We start from the raw sequence: 18,753 nt of genomic DNA on the forward strand, positions 1-18,753 counted from the left end.
CGACACGCTCCCTTCACCTAATCTTCCGGCAAAATATTTATCATTATCAATTGGGGCCTGCTCTCTGACATTAGAATAGCACGTATGGATAAACCCCGGGAGGATTATCGATCCGCCCGGCAGCAGCTTACACAAGACTTGGGGTCATGCGGGACAATAAGAATAAAAGCATGGTATATCCAGCCCTCCGCTCGGGTTTATTAAGTAAAACAATGAACCAAATCACACCGGCATGACACAGACAACCCACTAAATACCACATATGCTTCTGAAGGACCCCAGCGCTGCACATTTTGCTTATTTTCACACTGATTTACTGGTTAAAAGTTTGAAATAATAAAAAAAATTTTAATAAAAGAAGACCGTTATATTTACCAAGGCTGCGTGTAACAGTAAAAACCATAATATTGTGAAATTCAAAATTGCGATTCAAAATAACTGTTTTCTATTTGAATATATTTTAAAATGCATACTGGTAAAAATGTATAGCCTGAATGCACTGTAAGTCGCTTTGGATAAAAGCGTCTGCTAAATGCATACATTTTAATTTAATTTAATTTAAAATGTAATTTATTCCTGTGACGCAAAGCTGAATTTTCAGCATCATTTCTCTTCAGTGTCACATGATCCTTCCGAAATCATTTTAATATGCTATGCATGCTAATATACTATATTCTAATTTGATTTGATGATCAAAGAAACATTTCTTATTATTATCAACAGTTGTGCTCAGTAAGATTAAAAAAAGAATAATACTTTTATTCAACAAGTATGCATTAAATTGACAGTAAAGGTATTTATAATGTTATAAAAGATTATTTTTCAAGTAGTTGCTGTTCTTTTGAACTTTTATTCATCAAAGAAATCTGAAATAAACATTTATTATAATAAGAACCATTATTACTATAGAATAAATAATTTATAATAATTGAGCAGCAAATCAGTATATTAGAATGATTTCTGAGGATCATGTGACACTGAAGACTGGAGTAATGATGCTGAAAATTCAGCTTTGCATCACAGGAATAAATTATATTTTAAAATGTTTTCCAATTAAAAAAAAGTTATTTAAATTGTAATAATATTTCACAATATTACTGTTTTTACCCTATTTTTTAAAACGAAAAGCTGGTTGTGTAAAGGCTTCAAAACCTGAAGTGAGTGTGTCAGATGAGGGAGGCCCCAAAATGTGCAGCTCTGGGCTTTTCCAGGACCAGGATTGAGAAAAAACAAAACAAGGTTAGTGGAAGGTGTGTAAAACATTTGAAGAGGATATTTCATGTTTTCTCTTCCTGACTGAAACGGATGTAAAACCTAAATTCACATTGTGCACTGTGTAGTTTTTCTCCTGTAGACCCGGTCTGGGTGGAATTGAGAAGATGGCAGGTCGATATTAGAAATGTCTGTTATGTATCTGTCATATTTCCAGCTTTATTCCTTCTGAAGTGGAGAGAGAGAGACAGAGAGAGCGAGAGCGCTCTGGATGAATGGCAGCAGGTGCCAGTGGCTTCTCGCCTCCCGAGCGCTAATTGACCGACAGCGTTCATACACACATTCTCACTAATTTTACATTTGCTATTCTGGAGGGTTAACCAGGCACGTCTCAAAGAATACATAGTATTTGCACTCACCATGCAGGCCATCAATGATCTTTAAAAAAAGAGAAGGAAATTAGCAGCTTTGTTTGATAATAAGGCCTCGAAAATTCAGACGTTTTTGGAGCAATTTGTGCCACACACACACATACATATCACAAAGAAAATTCCCTTGTCAGCTTTTTTTAGAATTTGTAAATGAAAAAATTGCAACAAAGAAAATTATGTGTTGATATTTTCATGATTCAGAACCGAGGAGGATTATAACATTTTTTCTTGCTATTGTGGTATAATATTCCCATATTGATTCAAATTAAAACAAATTAGTGTCAGGTACAAAGAGCACTGGGGTGGGCTGTAACACCAATTTAAACATTCATGTATTTAAATATTTTATTCTAATATGCTGATTAGCATTTCTTATTATTATCAGTGATGGAAACTGGTTAATTCAGAAAGATTTGTCTTTTTTTCACTTTTATTCAACAAGGACCTATTACATTTATCAGAAATGATAGTCAATAATGTTACAAAACAATTACATTTCAAATAAATGTTGTCCTTTTGAATTTTCTATACATAAAACAATTCTGAAATAAACATTTTTCAACATTGATAATCACAACAGAGATCATAAGTATTAGAATATTTTATATGTAAATTTGCATTCAAATAATTAACTTTATAGAACTAACATTACTTGTCCTGAATAATTCAGAATATTCCCCCTTCCACTTTTTATTTGAAATATTTTAATTCAAATACAGTTGGAAACAAATAATACATCTTCATTGTGGCTTACACCGTTGCATTTTGGTCAGTTTTTATGAATGCAATAGAAAGCAGAAAAAAAAAGGCTGTGACAACCATCTGCTTAGTCTTGATATGTCTATTCTTTCCCTTGTAGATGATATATAGTGATATTATATATCATATTAATAACCAAGAACCTGCTGATTCAAGAAAATACCAGTTCTATAATTTAACATGCATTAAATCAAAGTATAAACTAGAGATCACATTACTGTTTTTAATCTGGTAAATCCTTTATATTTTCCACACAGAAAGTTCTACTATCATGTATGATAGTTTACAACACTCCCTGACGTCTTTTGTAGTTCGCATTTGATCAATACTAAGGGTATAAAAGGATCAACACAGCAATGTTTTGACATAAATTCCCACGATGAGAGCTTTCGAGTTAAAACAAACCTAAAATTCATGACAAAAGGAAAGAGAGAGAGCCTGCGGTGGTGTTCGGAAACAGATGCACATCGCTGCTTTGTTTTGTGTGGGCTAATTCAGATCCGAACGCAGGGAAGAGCGAGTGCGTCAGTAAATGAATTAGCCTCTATTGGGTTTATGTGATCAAATATACTGTTTTGAACACTGATTTACATTATTAAATGTTTAATTGAATATTAGAAAGGGGGGCCTTTGTTGAAAGCAATTGCAGTTCACACACACACACACACTGCTTTTGAAAACTCCAAAGTCATCCAGTTTGCTCTAATCACCACAATTAGTCCTGAATTATCACCGGACTCTGACAGACGTTCCTTGTAACTCTCTTTTATTTCCAGGCAGCGCTAATCAGCCGCTCTCATTACTGACGCTGATTAAACTGCAAATTAGCCAGCAGTGGCCCCGTTCAGCCTACCCGCGACTCGCTCAATATCAATTAGGCCCAGCAGCTTGTCTGCGGCTCTCTGGGCGCTTCCAAATGCTTGATAGTGCCACTTATTAGTTTGGAAAACTAGGAAAATACCAATAATCAACGAGTCAGAGAGAAAAGAAGAGGGAAAGCAAGAAAAACGGCTCTTTTTTAAAGCTAACTTTCAGCTCGGGGGCCAGTTTTAGGAGCGTGTGCGCGAGGGCCGGACGATAATAACGGCTGTCATCTCAGACCGGAGCACGGGTGGCCCCTTATCAGGGTGTCAGCGGGGAAGAAAAATGTATTAGACAAGGTAATATCTAGGCTTTTTGAAGTCACTTTTAGATATAATGAATCGCATTAAGGCGTGACAAATCTGAAATCCTACATCATTAGGTCGTTCCGGTAGCAGTGCGAATGAATAAGTATTTTTTCTATCCTTCTAACCTCCTGGAACCGGAGTTAATGACGGTTTATTTTATTTATTTATTTCATTAAAGAGAAATCATCTAATAAGCCCGCAATTATTTTCCTCTGGTCCCTTGTAAAAAGTGTCCAAGCGATAAAAGCGGACATTAAATGGTGGGAATTCAGAAGCCCGATGGTTTGGTTTCTCATTAAGCACGGTAATTTGTGAATGAACGGCGTCGAAGCTGCAATCGCAGTGAATGATTATTGCGGTAAACAATATCAATGGCGAGTATACGGCTCAATTGCAGCAGCTTTGTGGAACTTTTCAGTGTATTGGATTGCATTTAATTCAAATCAAAGAGTCTGAACACCATTTTAGCTCTTTGCCAGGCAATAATATCTAGACTAAATCTGTACTAAAAAGTGATGGTGTGCAGCTCTGTCTTCCTGACCTCTGACCTTGCATTTTTTTCATATTAAATAGTATTTTTGACTTTGAATAAAATCTGTTAATTTAGATGTTACTGCATAAATCACATGTTAAAATTATATCTCCATATATTTTTCATGCAGCAGCAGATAGAATGCATAAGTATGTCTTATTAGCATATCATCAACATTACATGACACTCTGTATTCTGTAGAGCTGCTTTACAGGTGAAAGTTGTTTCATAATTAATTAATTTTGCAACAAATAACACTTTTCTTTGCTGTTTGTTACTGTAAAGCTGCTTTAAAACAATATGTATTCTATAAAACACTATATAATTAAATGTAACTTGATTACATTGCTTTTGATTTTTTTAAATAGCATAAAATAGATTACCTGAGCTATAACCGCCACTGATGTGGTTGAACAATAAGAATAAGGGTTTAAATTGCCCGATTCTTTAATCTACATTTGGATATTTTAATAGAATAGAACCTTATAGGCCTACCTTATTGTGCGGGCGCGGCCATTTCTAACTTGGATGTGCAGAGCTTCCGGTGTCATTGGCTTCCATTTATTTTTAGTTGTACAAAAACAGTCCATTATGCTGCTTAATACTGCAAACTTGTATTTGTTGTGATATTATTTTAATTTATTATCATAATCATTACCATTCTGGTCTCGAGCGCTTTTGCCGATTACTGCAGTTTGTTATTCTTCTAGCTATTTTTCTAGTCTATAGCTTAGCGGCTAATCGATCGGAAGTCTCGCACATTCACAGGAATTAGCTTAATTCCGCGTTACAATTAGTGGTTGAGGTCTAAAAGGTGTACATTTCCTTTACACGAACATAAATGTACATATACTCATAGCCTATGTAGCTACTTTTATTTATATAGCCTAATCATTTTTCTATCTGTTTATTTTTATGGTACAAAATGCTGTTCTTCTGGTTTCTAATGGACTGCAGTGCAAGGGCGTTTTGTCCTGATGGCATCCTCTGCTCTTGCTACACCTGACCCTTTTTATGATCAATAACCGTAAATGAGTCGATTTAGCGATATGATCACGAATCACGCGCGTCTCAATCTTCACCGGACAGTACTGCTTGGCGCGCAGTCTTTCTAGGTTACCCGGGTGTCTCTGCGCGTGGGCTCCGGCGGTGATGACATTCATCATTCCCGGCGCCATGTCTACAGTTTGACAACTCCTGACACGTGTGACATATCTCACTTTACCTGCTCCAGTCTAAAACATTACCTCCGGCAATCGAGGTGTCTATGATGTCCACTCTGCTTCCAGTGGCTGTGAGGAGTAGATCAGATCACACAGAGCCCAACACAAGAGCAGACGACAGACAGCACTGACCAGAACAACACTGACGCAGCGTTTTCAACAACAACAATAATGTGATTATACAGTATAATATCTAAAATAATAATAGAAACAGTATTATAAAATATAACGTATTAACTGTCTCAATAATTATATTTATATAATTAAATTAATATTTTAATAAATAATATGTAGACATATTGTGTATTCATATTATTAACTAGCAGAGAACTTCTGTCCACTCAATAATAGTAATAATATGATTATAAAATATGTGTAATGTCTAAACTAATAATTGAATATAAATTAAACGTTATAAAATATTTATAATATAATAATTTTTTATATAATTTATAATTAATTACATCAATAATTATTATTATTTATCAATAATTATTATTACTTAACTAACTAATGGAGAACTTATCGGTCCACTTACTAAAAATAATAAAACATAATAATTTAAAATATGTATAATAATATCTAAAATAATAACAATAGTATAAACACTATAAGTAATAATTATTAATAAACAAATTGTTGTAATAATAATATTAATTATTATTATTAATATTATTGAAAATAGTTTTCTGTATATTATCACTTAAAGCCTATTAAGTCCCCATAAATAGTAAAAAAAAAAAAACAATAAAAAAGCAAGGCCAGTAATATAATTTATGCTGTGATTAAAAGATTTGTTTACTAATAGATCTGTTTAATTTTAGTATTAGTAATAGCTGCATATGATTTACATAGGCTATTAGAGTGTAGAAATATCAGACTAATTGATAATCAGCAGTAAAAGAAGAAAGGTTAAGAAAGGCATAATACCATGGCACCTTTATTTAAACTATTTATGGTATTGAATGATTACTGTGTTCATACACTGACATTTACATGATGCTCATAGATAAGCCTACTTAAAATAATTACCACGGTATAATTACAACAATGATACTGTTGCTGGTAGTGTATTTTTTTTTACTATTTTTATCGACATTTATTGGTAAACAGCCTACATAAATGGCATTATAAAATGTAGTAAAAATAAAGAAACAAATACATTTGCTTTTTGAGTTGATCTTTGAACTGTCACACGCTCTGCTTCATCTGCGCATGCGTACATTTTCTGCTGTGTTGGCGCGTCTGTGCTAACAGGTTAATCTCGGCTGCGCGCTTCTCTTATTATAAACATATTTATCCGTTTTACCTTTCGTTTGCACTATTTCAAACAACACAAACAATGGCGGATCCAAGAATACGGCAAATTAAAATCAAGACCGGGGTGGTTAAACGGTAAGAAGGCGGAGTAATCTTATTTCTGAAGTGTACTAATGTCAGCAGGGTAAGGCCGCGGATTCACCGCGCCCCTGTACGGGCATACGCCGCAGATGAGTGTCCTCATTAGGCGGAAGTTGTAAATACAGCCCGGTGCTCTGACAGCTGCTGTAGCATTGTTCAGATGCTGAATACTCCGGTCACTTACAGTGCAGTGAATGCTCATGTTATGCAACTCATAAGTGTTATTTGTTGATTTAAATTCGTTTTATGTGTTTAGTTCATGAGTCCAACATAATTGACTAATAAATCGAAATGAGGGATTGAATGAAGAAGTTGAGGCTGTGTTAATGCCACATGCAATAGATATTTTTATACCCTGTCAGGCAGTATGTGTGTTTGTCTGGCCTATAATTAAACATAATCAAGAATGACGTAATATGATTTCTGAGTCGTTTAGAAGATGTAATTGCTGATTATTGAATAAGTTATGTGTGTTTTGTATGTATGAGTATGTATGCGTATTACAGAAGATGTGTGTGTATTTAATGCATTTTATGTTTGTATATGTTTGTTGAGTGTGTAAATGGGTCAAAGGATAGAAGTCCCATTTTAGTGCACGCATCAAATTAAATTTACAAAGGTAATTTTATATACATAGAGAAAGCATATTATATGCAAGTAAAGAGTCTTCTTTACTGTTTCTAATAAGTTTAGTGAAAATAAAATGTCAATATATGGTGAAATAATGTTCCATTGTCATTCAGCGTAACAGATATTATTTATCGAAAAATAAAACATGCTTATTTTTATCTGCTTATTAAAGGGGTCATATGATGCGATTTCAATTTTTCCTTTCTCTTTGAAGTGTTACAAGCTCTTGGTGCATAAAGAAGATCTGTAAAGTTGCAAAGACTAAAGTCTCAAATCCAAAGAGATATTCTTTATAAAAGTTAAGAGTCAGCCACGCCTACCTAAAACAGCTCATTCTAACACGCCCCCACATGTCTACGTCACGATGTGGGAAGATATGCATAACGCTGCCCAAATGTTCACGCAAAATAAGAAGGTGTAACTTTGATTCTCGCTGTAGTATTGTTGTTGCTGCCGCCATGTCGTGAAGGCGCTGTGTGTTTCGTTGTGAAAGTGAAACTACTTTGTTTGGCCTTCCAAAAGAGGACGATATCTGCTTCGTCATGCCTAGAGCTGATCCCTGCTGGTCGCTGAGGGAATTCATCAACTTCGCGCTGTGGATCGCCGGATTGGCTTTCACCGTGGACGAAGCGGAGTCCAGCCCGGGGTTGTCACATGTGGTTGCCGCGAGCCCGCTGGCCGCGCCGTTCTCAAGCCTGCCTCCGCATACTCTAGGCCGCCGCTCACTCTAGCCCTCCTGCCTCCGCTTACTCTAGCCCGCCGTTTGTTTCGTTGTGAAAGCGAAACTACTTTGTTTGGTCTTCCAAAAGAGGACACGACTAGAAATCAGTGGTTAAGTTGTATTTACAACACTGTTCCAGAACAGTTCAACCCAAATATTCAGATGTGTGCAGCACATTTGCTTTGTAAAAATCGACTCGTTTCAGTAAGGCGGGGCATAGAGGAAAAACAATAATGTACAGTATGTAGAAAATGTGTTAAACACATTTCATTACACCAAATACACAAAATAATGTTCTTTTTAGCAACATCATATGACACCTTTAAAAGATATCAAAGAAGTGATACTAAATTTTATTATATTTTAAATTATTAAAAACTTGCTTCTTGCTGACCAGTGGTTAAAACCTAGTGGTTTAAGGATTAAGGGTTTTTTGGGACTGCACTTTAAATCGAGGGTATATACTGTACATACATATGTATATATACACACACACACGTATTTTGATTTTATTTGATGTTTTTACTTTATTTTTGAATCTAGCATGAAATTACAAACTTTGTAGCTTCAGATATGACCTGTGACCTACATATGATCACATTGATTATTTTTGGTCTGTACAACCGACAGTCCCCAGTATGACCAGGAACTTAGAAACTCTTAACGAATGTTAGACTGGTATTAAAGTTGGTCATTTGTGTTCTGTGAGTGTCTCCGATGATCTTGCCTCATCCTATCCTCTCCTCACCCCTCCTTTTCTCTCCTCAATCCCCACCTGACTGCTGTTTGCATTGATTGACCAGATGAGGGCCTGATTGAGATGGGCCTGTTTGATAGGGCTGGTAATGGAAGTGTGGGAATGATTCTCAGTGGGATTGAGAAAGAGAGAGGGTTAGGAAACAACTCGCACACCATGCCAACACAGGAGACAACATCGTAATGAGCCGCGCAGCGATAAGAACCGAACACTCGGCCTGTCAAACTCAGCTGATGTTCACATGAGGGACCAATCACGTCTTGGTGTCTGAATTCATTTATGCTGAATTTGCTTATTGCGTGGGCACTGTTGGTGTCGATTGATGATTTTATGATGGAACATTCCCGCTGTCAGGCCCAGTAACGGCAGACACATCGTTCGTGTCTCTCAGACATGTTTCTTCTGGATTTCCCATCTGTTTTTTGCTCTCTATGTGGATGGTCCAGCCGTGGTATCGATTAGAGCGGTGCGAGCTGCTTTGTTTTCTTTCAGCTGGGTCTTTAGGTTCTATAGATTTGTCTCAGATTTCTCTCCCCATGCGAGCACAGGCCTCTGCGGTTCACTCAGACTGGGCCTTCTCGGCTCCAGGTCAGATAATTGATTTTGTCCACCTCTGAACGCTGTATTGCTGAATTGCATTTCTTCATTTGTCAGGCCCGTGAGGTGTGGGCTGCTTGATGGTCACATGGTTTACTCATTTTAAGTCGGTTTGTATGTTTGCACTAGCTTCACATTATATCTTCACCTGCTTTTGCCCCATGGGTGATAATTTTTGTTCTGTATGGTCAAATCTTTTACAATGAAAGCCAATGCTGATATGAGGAAAACATGATGGCTGATGCAGTCAATATAATTTTTTGATGTTGAAATACTATCCTATCTGTGTAAAAACAGAGGCTCCTTGGGATATTGTGAATGTGGGGAATATAATGTCCAACGGTCCAACTTTTGACAAAAAATTGCAGAATTCGAACTAGAGCATTACGCTAGCAATGCCAAGTTCAGGTTCAATTCCAAAGGAATACATGAAGTGATATACCTTGAATGCAATACAAGTTGCCTTGCTTAAAAATAAAACTTGTATATGCATTATGCATTAGCAATGTTGTCAGAAGGTTTCTGTCAAATTCATGGTTTTTGCAAATAAAAAAACACAAATGACAAAATAATTTGAAGTAAAAAAAAAAAAAAAGGTTAATAAGTAAAAGGGTTTTCCCAGAAGTGCCTGCTTTGGCAAAACACATATGATTATATTTTATTTAGATAATTTTGTTTCTTCTTATTTTTGCTATCAGTAATGTACATTAGGTTGTTTTTGTTACATTTCCTGTTATTTAGTTAATGTTTATTGCATTATTTTACGAGTTCATCATGAATTTTGTCATGTGGTTTTTCTAGTTTACTACTTGTATTATTATGGTGTTTATCAGTACATTTTAAGGTACAATGCAGATTTTGGTGCTTCAAGTATATTACTGTATGTATATAGTGTACATTAACATTACACAACTTAATGAAATATACAAATATTAGTTGTAAAATATAGTCATTTTGCAATACCTGAAATATTGTCAGTGTATTTTAAGGTGAATTTCTGGCAACTACGGCTATTGTTTTTCTACTGTAAATTTACAGAGAAATTTTTTACAGTATGGCATTTTTATCGTGGTTATGCCAGAGTTTCTGGCACTGCTATTTGTACGTTTTTTGTATTTCAGACCATACTGTTGTGCTGCTGGACAGTTTTATTAAATGACATTGTAAAGTGGTCCTTTCCACCAATGACTCCTGTTCTCACACTGTTTGGTGATGCAGGGCCATGAAGAGTTATCCTGAGGTGACGTCTCAACATGTTGTAAGACCTGGTGCTGCAGTAAATGTGGGTGCTTGTAATGTCAGTTAATTACACTTTCAGGTCAAGCTCCTCTCATACTGCTACATCCCTGAACTCCACGTCTTCAAACGCCTCCAGGGGGTTCCTGAAATGCCCTATGAAGCGGTCAAGATCTCATGCCAACTCAATAGTGTTCTCTGCTCAATCTGAAGCATTTAGTCCAAACGTCTCACAAAATATCAATATATTCATCCTGTAAAGAAATTAGCTATTTTACAGAAATTTCTCTCCCATCTTGGCTTTGACAACCGGATGGTGTTGGTCTAAATGAACCACCTGCCAGTTCCACATCTCCTCGTCGTCGTCGTCTCCGTTCTACCCTATTCTTTTCTTCTTCTTTTTGGTGATTTATTCCAGTCAGTGTTTTCTGGCCTAGCTCTGCGGATGCACTTAATAAAATGACAGACGTAATTTGCTTTTGTCACCGGGTCTCGCCACCGACCCGCCGCCTCAAAAATACAGTATTAGAGGGGAGAGAATGTGTGTGTCGAGTCTAATTCTTTTCTCTATTTTCCAGAGAGATGCTTTTTCCATTAAGCTGAAGGAAGCAGCCCTGGCAGCCCCATTTACAGCTGCCCAGCTCCGCCCCTGCTATAAGCAGCTCCCACATCACCCTGCAGAAACAAGAAATTAACATCAGCATGACACTTTTTCATTAGCCTGTCCCTCACTTTCATTAGAATTATGCTACACCCCGATCTTTCCACCCCTCCGGCTTCCTCCCTGCTTGCACCCCCTATCCTTTTCCCGCGGTCTAATTTTTGCGCGCATGTCAGAGTAAGCCTTACCTTGAGCATATGTTGAGAATTGCACCAGGGCGTTGCGATTGAAGCCTGTTAAAACCAGCGTAATTGACGTAAAATATGACATATTGTCGCAGGCGGAGACGAATCTTACGGCACGCGGCCCGGGCTGGCAGTATGTTTGATTAATGGAGAAGTGTCTCCTGCTCTCTCTCTCTTTCTCTGTCTAACACACACACATACACGGCTGATTTTATGAAAAATGAATTCCGCAACGCCATGTCGTCCCGACAAGCGAGCAAGCCGCAGACGGAAAGCGGCTATTAGCTAGAATCATTATCAATAGTGATATTTTCAAACTCCATTACGGCAATCAGGCCGCGAATTTATTCAGTCCGTTTAGTTCATTTGGCCATAATTGATAAATAATCAAAATTTATCAATGTACTCGCTCTGCGTTTTCACTAACAATCAAGCAAAAGTGGCCCATTTGCCACCTGACTTGGTCCAAATTAGGGACTAAATTGATGATCAATTAATCCTAGTAGGGGCAGTACAGTGTCTTCGTGACTGTGTGCGAGGGAGACGGAGACAGATGCCGTTAAAAGACAGATTAGTGTAGCGATCAGGAAGTAGCTGATGCAGGTTAGTGCCGTGGTTAACAAGCAAGCAGCTTTTCTGAGATTGACAGTTGATATCTTTAAGAAAGAGGAAAAAGACAAGAGACTTGGGAAGGGTGTGTTTACAGTAGGATACAGTACAGTATATAGCTTGGTGTTTGATTAATCTGTTGAAAGATTGTGGGGAATCTTAAAGAAGAGTGTTAACATCTTGCATTTGTTTTGTCTGAGTGTGTTTTACCATTTCATGTTGTTACAAGTTAAAAGTTTGGGGTCATTAAGATAAGAATATTTTATGCTCACCACCAAAGCAGCATTTGATCAAAAATGCTGTGGAAACAGTACTATTGTAAAATATTAGTACAGTTTAAAATAACCGTTTTCTGTTTGAATATATAATGTAATTTATTCCTTTACATTTTATTATTACTCCAGTCTTCAGCGTCACATGGTCCTTCAGAAATCATTGTAATACTGTATGCTGATTTGCTGCTCAAGAAACATTTCTTATTATTTTCAGTGTTGAAAACAGCTGTGCTGCTTAATATTTGTGCAGAAACAGTGGTACAGTTTTCCCCAGGATGAATAGAAAATGCAAAAGAACAGCACTTATTTGAAATAGAAACATTTTAGTGGCTTTACTGTCACTTTTGATCAATTCAATGCATCCATGATTAATTTCTTCAAAAACAAAATCTTACTGACCCCAAACTGTTACATGGTAGTGCATTTAATTTCCACAATATTGTCTGCATCTTAGTTGTCATCTTTTTGTTGTATTATGTATATCAACCTTACTAAACTATACTTGCATTGTTTTTATTTGTGTAAAATGCAATAAAAAAGGTTAGTAAAGTGAAATGTCAAGGCATTTGAAGTTGGTTCTCTGATTTCAGGCCTTTAAAAGTGGTTTATTTGTATTTTGAGAGATCTGCAAGTTAGCTAGTTGTTTGTCTTCATAGGGGTAAATTCTTGACAGCATCGGACGGACAAATAAGTATTGAATTTGGAGTAAAACTCACCTCTCACTATCTATTCTCATTTTTGTTTCTCTCTCTCTCTCAGTTTGGCCAAAGAGAAGGTGTTTTACATAAAGGAGGCAAAGCAGCAGGAAGAGAAGATTGAGCGTCTCAAGGCAGAGGCAGGAGATGAGTATGTAATCAAGAAACAGGTAAGAATAAACTACCTGAAACAACACCTGCCCTGTTGAGAAACCTGATGAGACTCACTCATTTAAAGGACCATAAAAGTGCTATGTTTGGGGTCCAGAACTGATGAAACATACAGCGGTTGGCAATAGTGCTGTGTTCAAAATATCGATACGACGATGTATCGTCACAGAGATTTGACGATACGAGCATCGATACAGCTGGCCCTGTATCGATATTGTGGCACATGTGCAGCAGTGGACCCATAGAGAGTGTGTTAATTTGTGCTATGATAACCTACCAGCAATTTTCTTTATATATTAGAATGAGTACATTATTGCATGTTCGGCTAGAGTCGCTTTGAACTCGTGCATCTTCGGAAGCGGAGCTGCGCAGAAAGTCCTGCCGCGCACACCTAAGCGAACTTGCGGACGCGTCGAGTAAATCAGCCATGTGTGCGTTAGATACAGTGAAGACAGCGCGTTAGTTTAGAACTGACTTTGCTGGTGATACACAGCCCTAGTTGGCAACTCCATTCAGGGACCAATTTCTTTATTTTTAATTAAAATATATGCATGTGACAGACAGTACAGTTCATTGTGCATCATATAAGATGTACTGGACTAATTATATTGTTTTGGTGTTGTCAACAACAACAAAGAAACTTTAAGCACCTTATATAAACTCACGATGGTAAATATTCCACTGAAAACATCATAACATTTATTTAGAGCTTATTTTGATACGGTTATCAAAAAGATACCCGCCAGCTGACCAGCAACGCTAAAGTCAATTTTAGTTACATTTAGCATTTTGCAAGAGTTAATTTTGGACCGTGGAATGTTGAGCATTCTCAGACTGTAAAGAGAGTAAGTCATCAGTATTAATATCTGAACACTACACTGCCAGTACCACTTGGTTGTTCTGCTGTGTAAAAGGAATTGCTTTGGTAACAGTGAAAGAGACAGCTGATTCAGTATGGCAGCGCTGTGAGTGAAATCAGGGTGAGTTTTAATGAGTTTTAATGTGTTGATGTAAAATGAATGACGTTATGTAACTTTAGAGGAGTTTTGTAATTAACAACACATGCTGCTAATTTAGAGGTTCTCAAGGAGTAGTGGCCCATGTTCTCTCTCTCTCTCTCTCTCTCTCTCACTTTTGCTTCATTCTCTTCTTCACCTTCTATCTGGAGTGAATGCATATAGCTCTGTTTTAAAAGACTAGTTCACATAAAATGTACAATTCTGTCATGATTTACTCATTTTCATATCTGATGTTAGTCGTACAAATTAGATATTGATGGTGGAACCAAGAACTTACAAACTCACTCAACAAGGAGTTTTCCAGTGAGCTCCTTCAAATGCTTAACAAAGTAATACAGACATATAAAATGCTCTCTGAGAATAAGAGAGATGTTCTGGGTTTTTCTAGATGTTTTTATGTGAAATAAGTCGTCTTTTTGTTTTGTTATAGTACAGAGCCAGTAAAATCTCTTAAACGTGTCTTTAACAGATGGAGGTGTTGCAAGAGTCAAGAATGATGATCCCTGACTGCCATCGTCGTTTAGCCATGGCCCACGCTGACCTGCAACAACTGTTGGTGAGAATATGAAACGCACACACTGTTTCAGATGTTGACCCACCTGAAAGGTTTGAACTCAGTGGCGCTGTTAAAGAAATAGTTACCCAAAAATGAAAATTTGCTCAAAATGTCCTCACCCTCAGGCCATCCAAGATGTAGATGAGAGAAACTTAGCATTACATCACTTGCTCACCAGTGGATCCTCTGCAGTGAATGGGTGCCGTCAGAATGAGAGTCCAAACAGCTGATAAAAACATCACAATAGTCCACAAGTAATCCACACCACTCCAGTCCATCCATTAACATCCCATGAAGTGAAAAGCTGCATGTTTGTATTAAACAAATCCATCAAGACGTTTAAATTTAAACCATCTCTTCTGTCCAAAATATGAGTCCATAGACTATAATAACACTTCTTTTAGTGAAAAAGTGCATCCCATGTTGTCCTCTCACATCAAAACCCTCCCAACATATTTGTATAGAACTCTTTTGAACTGTTTTCACTTGTAAATGTTGCTTGATCTGTGCATATCTCTCCCCTGATTCAGACAAGATGATTTTTTTTCACTGGAGTTTGAAGTTAATATCCATGTAATGGTAGATGTTTCTTAAAAACACACAGCTTTTTGCTTCACATGATGTTAATTGATGGACTGGAGTGGTGTGGATTATTGTGATGTTTTTATCAGCTGTTTGGACTCTCGTTCTGACGGCACCCATTCACTGCAGAGGATCCATTGGTGAGCAAGTGATATTATGCTAAATTTCTCCAAATCTGTTCCCATGATGAAACAAACTCATCTACATCTTGGATAACCAGAAGGTGAGTTTGTATAGTGTGAATATTGTACAGGAGGACATTTTTGTGTCTAGGTATCTCCCAGGTTTTTGGATCAGTGTTAAGCCCAGGACACCTTGACATGGCATGATTATGTGTGTGAGAAAGATACCATGTGCCGTCCGCTTCCTGTTTGTTGCCGTATATAGAGGAAGTAGGCGATTACAGGGGCCACATTAATTAACAGCAAACAAATCTGTGATCGCCCGCTTTGGCAGCTCCTGTTTGTGTGAGTTTCAATACAAATGTTTTTTAAACCCTCTACTATTTCGTGTCAGAGTAAAACTTACCGCCAGCCGCAGCAGCAGCTCAGTGAGGCTTCACACACACTCAGTCCTGTGCTGCACTCATTTCAGTTCATTAGTAATGTTGTCACGGCAATGGCCTCCATAGAAACCATCGTCGATCGATTAGCATTGATATGACCTACTCCTCTCACTGCCTCCATTACATTTTCACACTGTGTTACGTGTGTGAGTGTGTTTGTTTGTCTGAGGTGCTTGTGTGTGTGATTTTCTGACAGGCTCACTGAGTGGATTAGCTGTTTTTGGTGATGTAGTTAGTCCATTTCATTGTGTTACTGTGATCTGATTTACTAACTCCAACTGGATGGAAAACTCCCACTCTGTAGACTTCAGCTTTGAATTTATTTTGGCAGTTAAAAACCTAGAAGTGTAAATATTTTGTTAAATGTTCCATTTTTATATTGACTAAAATTATGCAGTACATCTTGGAATCTGAGGTTTGGTTTAATCTAATTATATTGATATAATTCATGATTTAAAAAAAAAAACACATTGCGATCTTAAAATATATGAGTATTTTGGATAAGAAACAAATGTGTAATACATATTGTAGTAATTATGATCAGTTCATTAAATTCTGTAACCAATGCTTTGAATTTATTGTAAATTACTAGGGTTGTAAGATGCATCATTTTCTTCATTTTATTTGTTCATTATTCATATTTGTTTTCAATTAACAAAATATTAATCATACTCATTAAGACTCCAGATTGGGTGCAGGCAATGACTTCAAACCGTTTTTATTTTCAGGAAACGGAAGAGGAATTGGCTGAAAAGGAAGAATACACGGAGGCTAGAACTGTTTTAGATTCAGTCAAGCTGGAAGGATGATGGACACAAACGAATAAACACTCACAGACGCTAACATACACACTGGCATCCCAAGTATCCATTCCATTTGTTCTGACTTGTTCAGCGTTTCAGAAGCAATGCCATGTGTTTACTGACTGCTTACGTTTGCATTTCAATTTCAATTTTTGTATTGATTCATAATTTAATGACACTGTTTTCTTCCTAGCCTTCTGTGATCAAATTTACACAATCATGAAATAAAGTTTCTTTTCACTATTTCAAACCCTTCTGTTTCCTTCATGCATATAGTTATTGAATACTGTCGTTTTTTTGTTCAGCTCTATATCTTCAGTTCATTATAGTAATATGTTACTTTTTTAGATTAGAGCTTCGCCTGCTGAAAAGGGAAAAATTGTGACACATCTTTGATTTCTTGTAAGGTTTTCACATTTATTGCTGCTGCAGGTATGTGTGACTACACAAAGCTGAATTAATATGTAAAACAGTAGCCTTTATGTTTTGATATAAGATGCCATATGTTTCCCTTCTCATAGGACTGCAGAAATTAATGCAGAATTTGAACCTGGATGTCAGTCACATGGACAGGCTTTGCTTTCCTGCATGCAGAGGGAGACGGATATAGCATGAAAAACTAATATGATGAGAATATATTTCCAGCTCTCCTGAAAGGACACTGACCTCCGCTGGCCAGATTCTCTCATGCAAGCACGTGCACACGGCTGCTTTGACCTATTTGCTGGAGTAACAAATGCATATTCTGCTATTTCAATATAATTACATCATTTGAATTCAGGGTGTATTTTGTAGGCTATGAATATTAGAAAATGGAGGGCCTATTTCTGATCCTCTGGTAGAGATTGCATCAAGCTTTTCGCAGTCTCTCAGATATTACAATCAGCGTTGTCAAGGTAAATGGTGAAGAAGTTTCCTTTGCAACAGCTTACTGCTTGCTTCAATGCATTTCATATCGTATAGTTGAGAATTTTTTTTACAGAACTCTTCAGTTGTCTGTATGCTTATGTATTGTTTTCTATTTAAAGTGGCCCAAAAACTACTTGGACTTAAACGTGAGTGTATATTGTTGCATTCAATAACAAAAGCAAACATAATACATAAGGTAATCAAACCAAGTGGCATTCATTTTTAAGAGATGGCATAATCAGTCTTCAAGGAAGACATTTCATAATTTTATGTTTTAGTAAAATAATAGATGTACTGTTTACAAAAAAGACAGAAATATTTAGAAACTTTGTGGTTAATTTTAGTGGAACATCTGTGATGGGCCACCTGTGATTTATAAATGATTAATCCACTAAAAATCATCTTTGGCCCAGTAATAATGGAAGTTACTTCTGATGAAAATATTTACATGTATTTATTTATATATTCATATAATTTATATTATATATAAATATATTTAATATATAACATTTTTCTTAAATATATATGTGTATTTATATATGCATAAATATACACAGTACACACATGACAACAAAACTTATTTTGGATGCGATTAATTGACAGCATATATATATATATTTATTTATTTAATTTTTCTTCACATGACTGTTTTGTTGTACTTTATATTTTGAATTTTTTGTGTGTGGTTGAATTTAAATCATTTTTCACATATAGGCCATGTATAAAAATGAAAAGATACTTGAGGCACCATTTTGGCCCTCTGTGGCCTTATATATATCCATATCTTTCTATTTTTGCGGTGTATAACGCAAATATCTTTTTCTCTAGGCATTCCCAGTAGGGTTGCACTGTTGTGATTAGGAGTTGTTTTAATGTTGTCGTTTTCAATGGGTGTTTCCTCACTGACACAAATAATTGAACGGATTTCTTTCAGGTTCATCCCACAATCGCGGTTCCTCTTAAATCTATATAGTCCCGTCTAATTCGGTGTGTTTTGAAATGTGTTTCGGGTTGTTGTTTTTTTGAAAGCCGAAGCAACAGATGAATTCGGGTTT

General features: G+C 36.5%; 1 protein-coding gene across 1 annotated transcript; it reads left to right on the forward strand.

Annotated features, from left to right (window-relative positions):
* The first annotated feature begins 6,532 nt into the window (after positions 1-6,532).
* LOC107720918 (tubulin-specific chaperone A-like) lies at positions 6,533-17,032 on the forward strand. Its single transcript, XM_016528750.1, has 4 exons — positions 6,533-6,721; positions 13,158-13,263; positions 14,753-14,839; positions 16,715-17,032. Exons 1-4 carry the CDS (start codon positions 6,669-6,671, stop codon positions 16,793-16,795), a joined length of 327 nt encoding a protein of 108 aa, XP_016384236.1. The 5' UTR covers positions 6,533-6,668; the 3' UTR covers positions 16,796-17,032.
* Positions 17,033-18,753: the final 1,721 nt, after the last annotated feature.

This window comes from Sinocyclocheilus rhinocerous, unplaced genomic scaffold (assembly GCF_001515625.1).
Source record: "Sinocyclocheilus rhinocerous isolate Xijiao unplaced genomic scaffold, SAMN03320098_v1.1 scaffold751, whole genome shotgun sequence".
NCBI lineage: Eukaryota > Metazoa > Chordata > Actinopteri > Cypriniformes > Cyprinidae > Sinocyclocheilus > Sinocyclocheilus rhinocerous.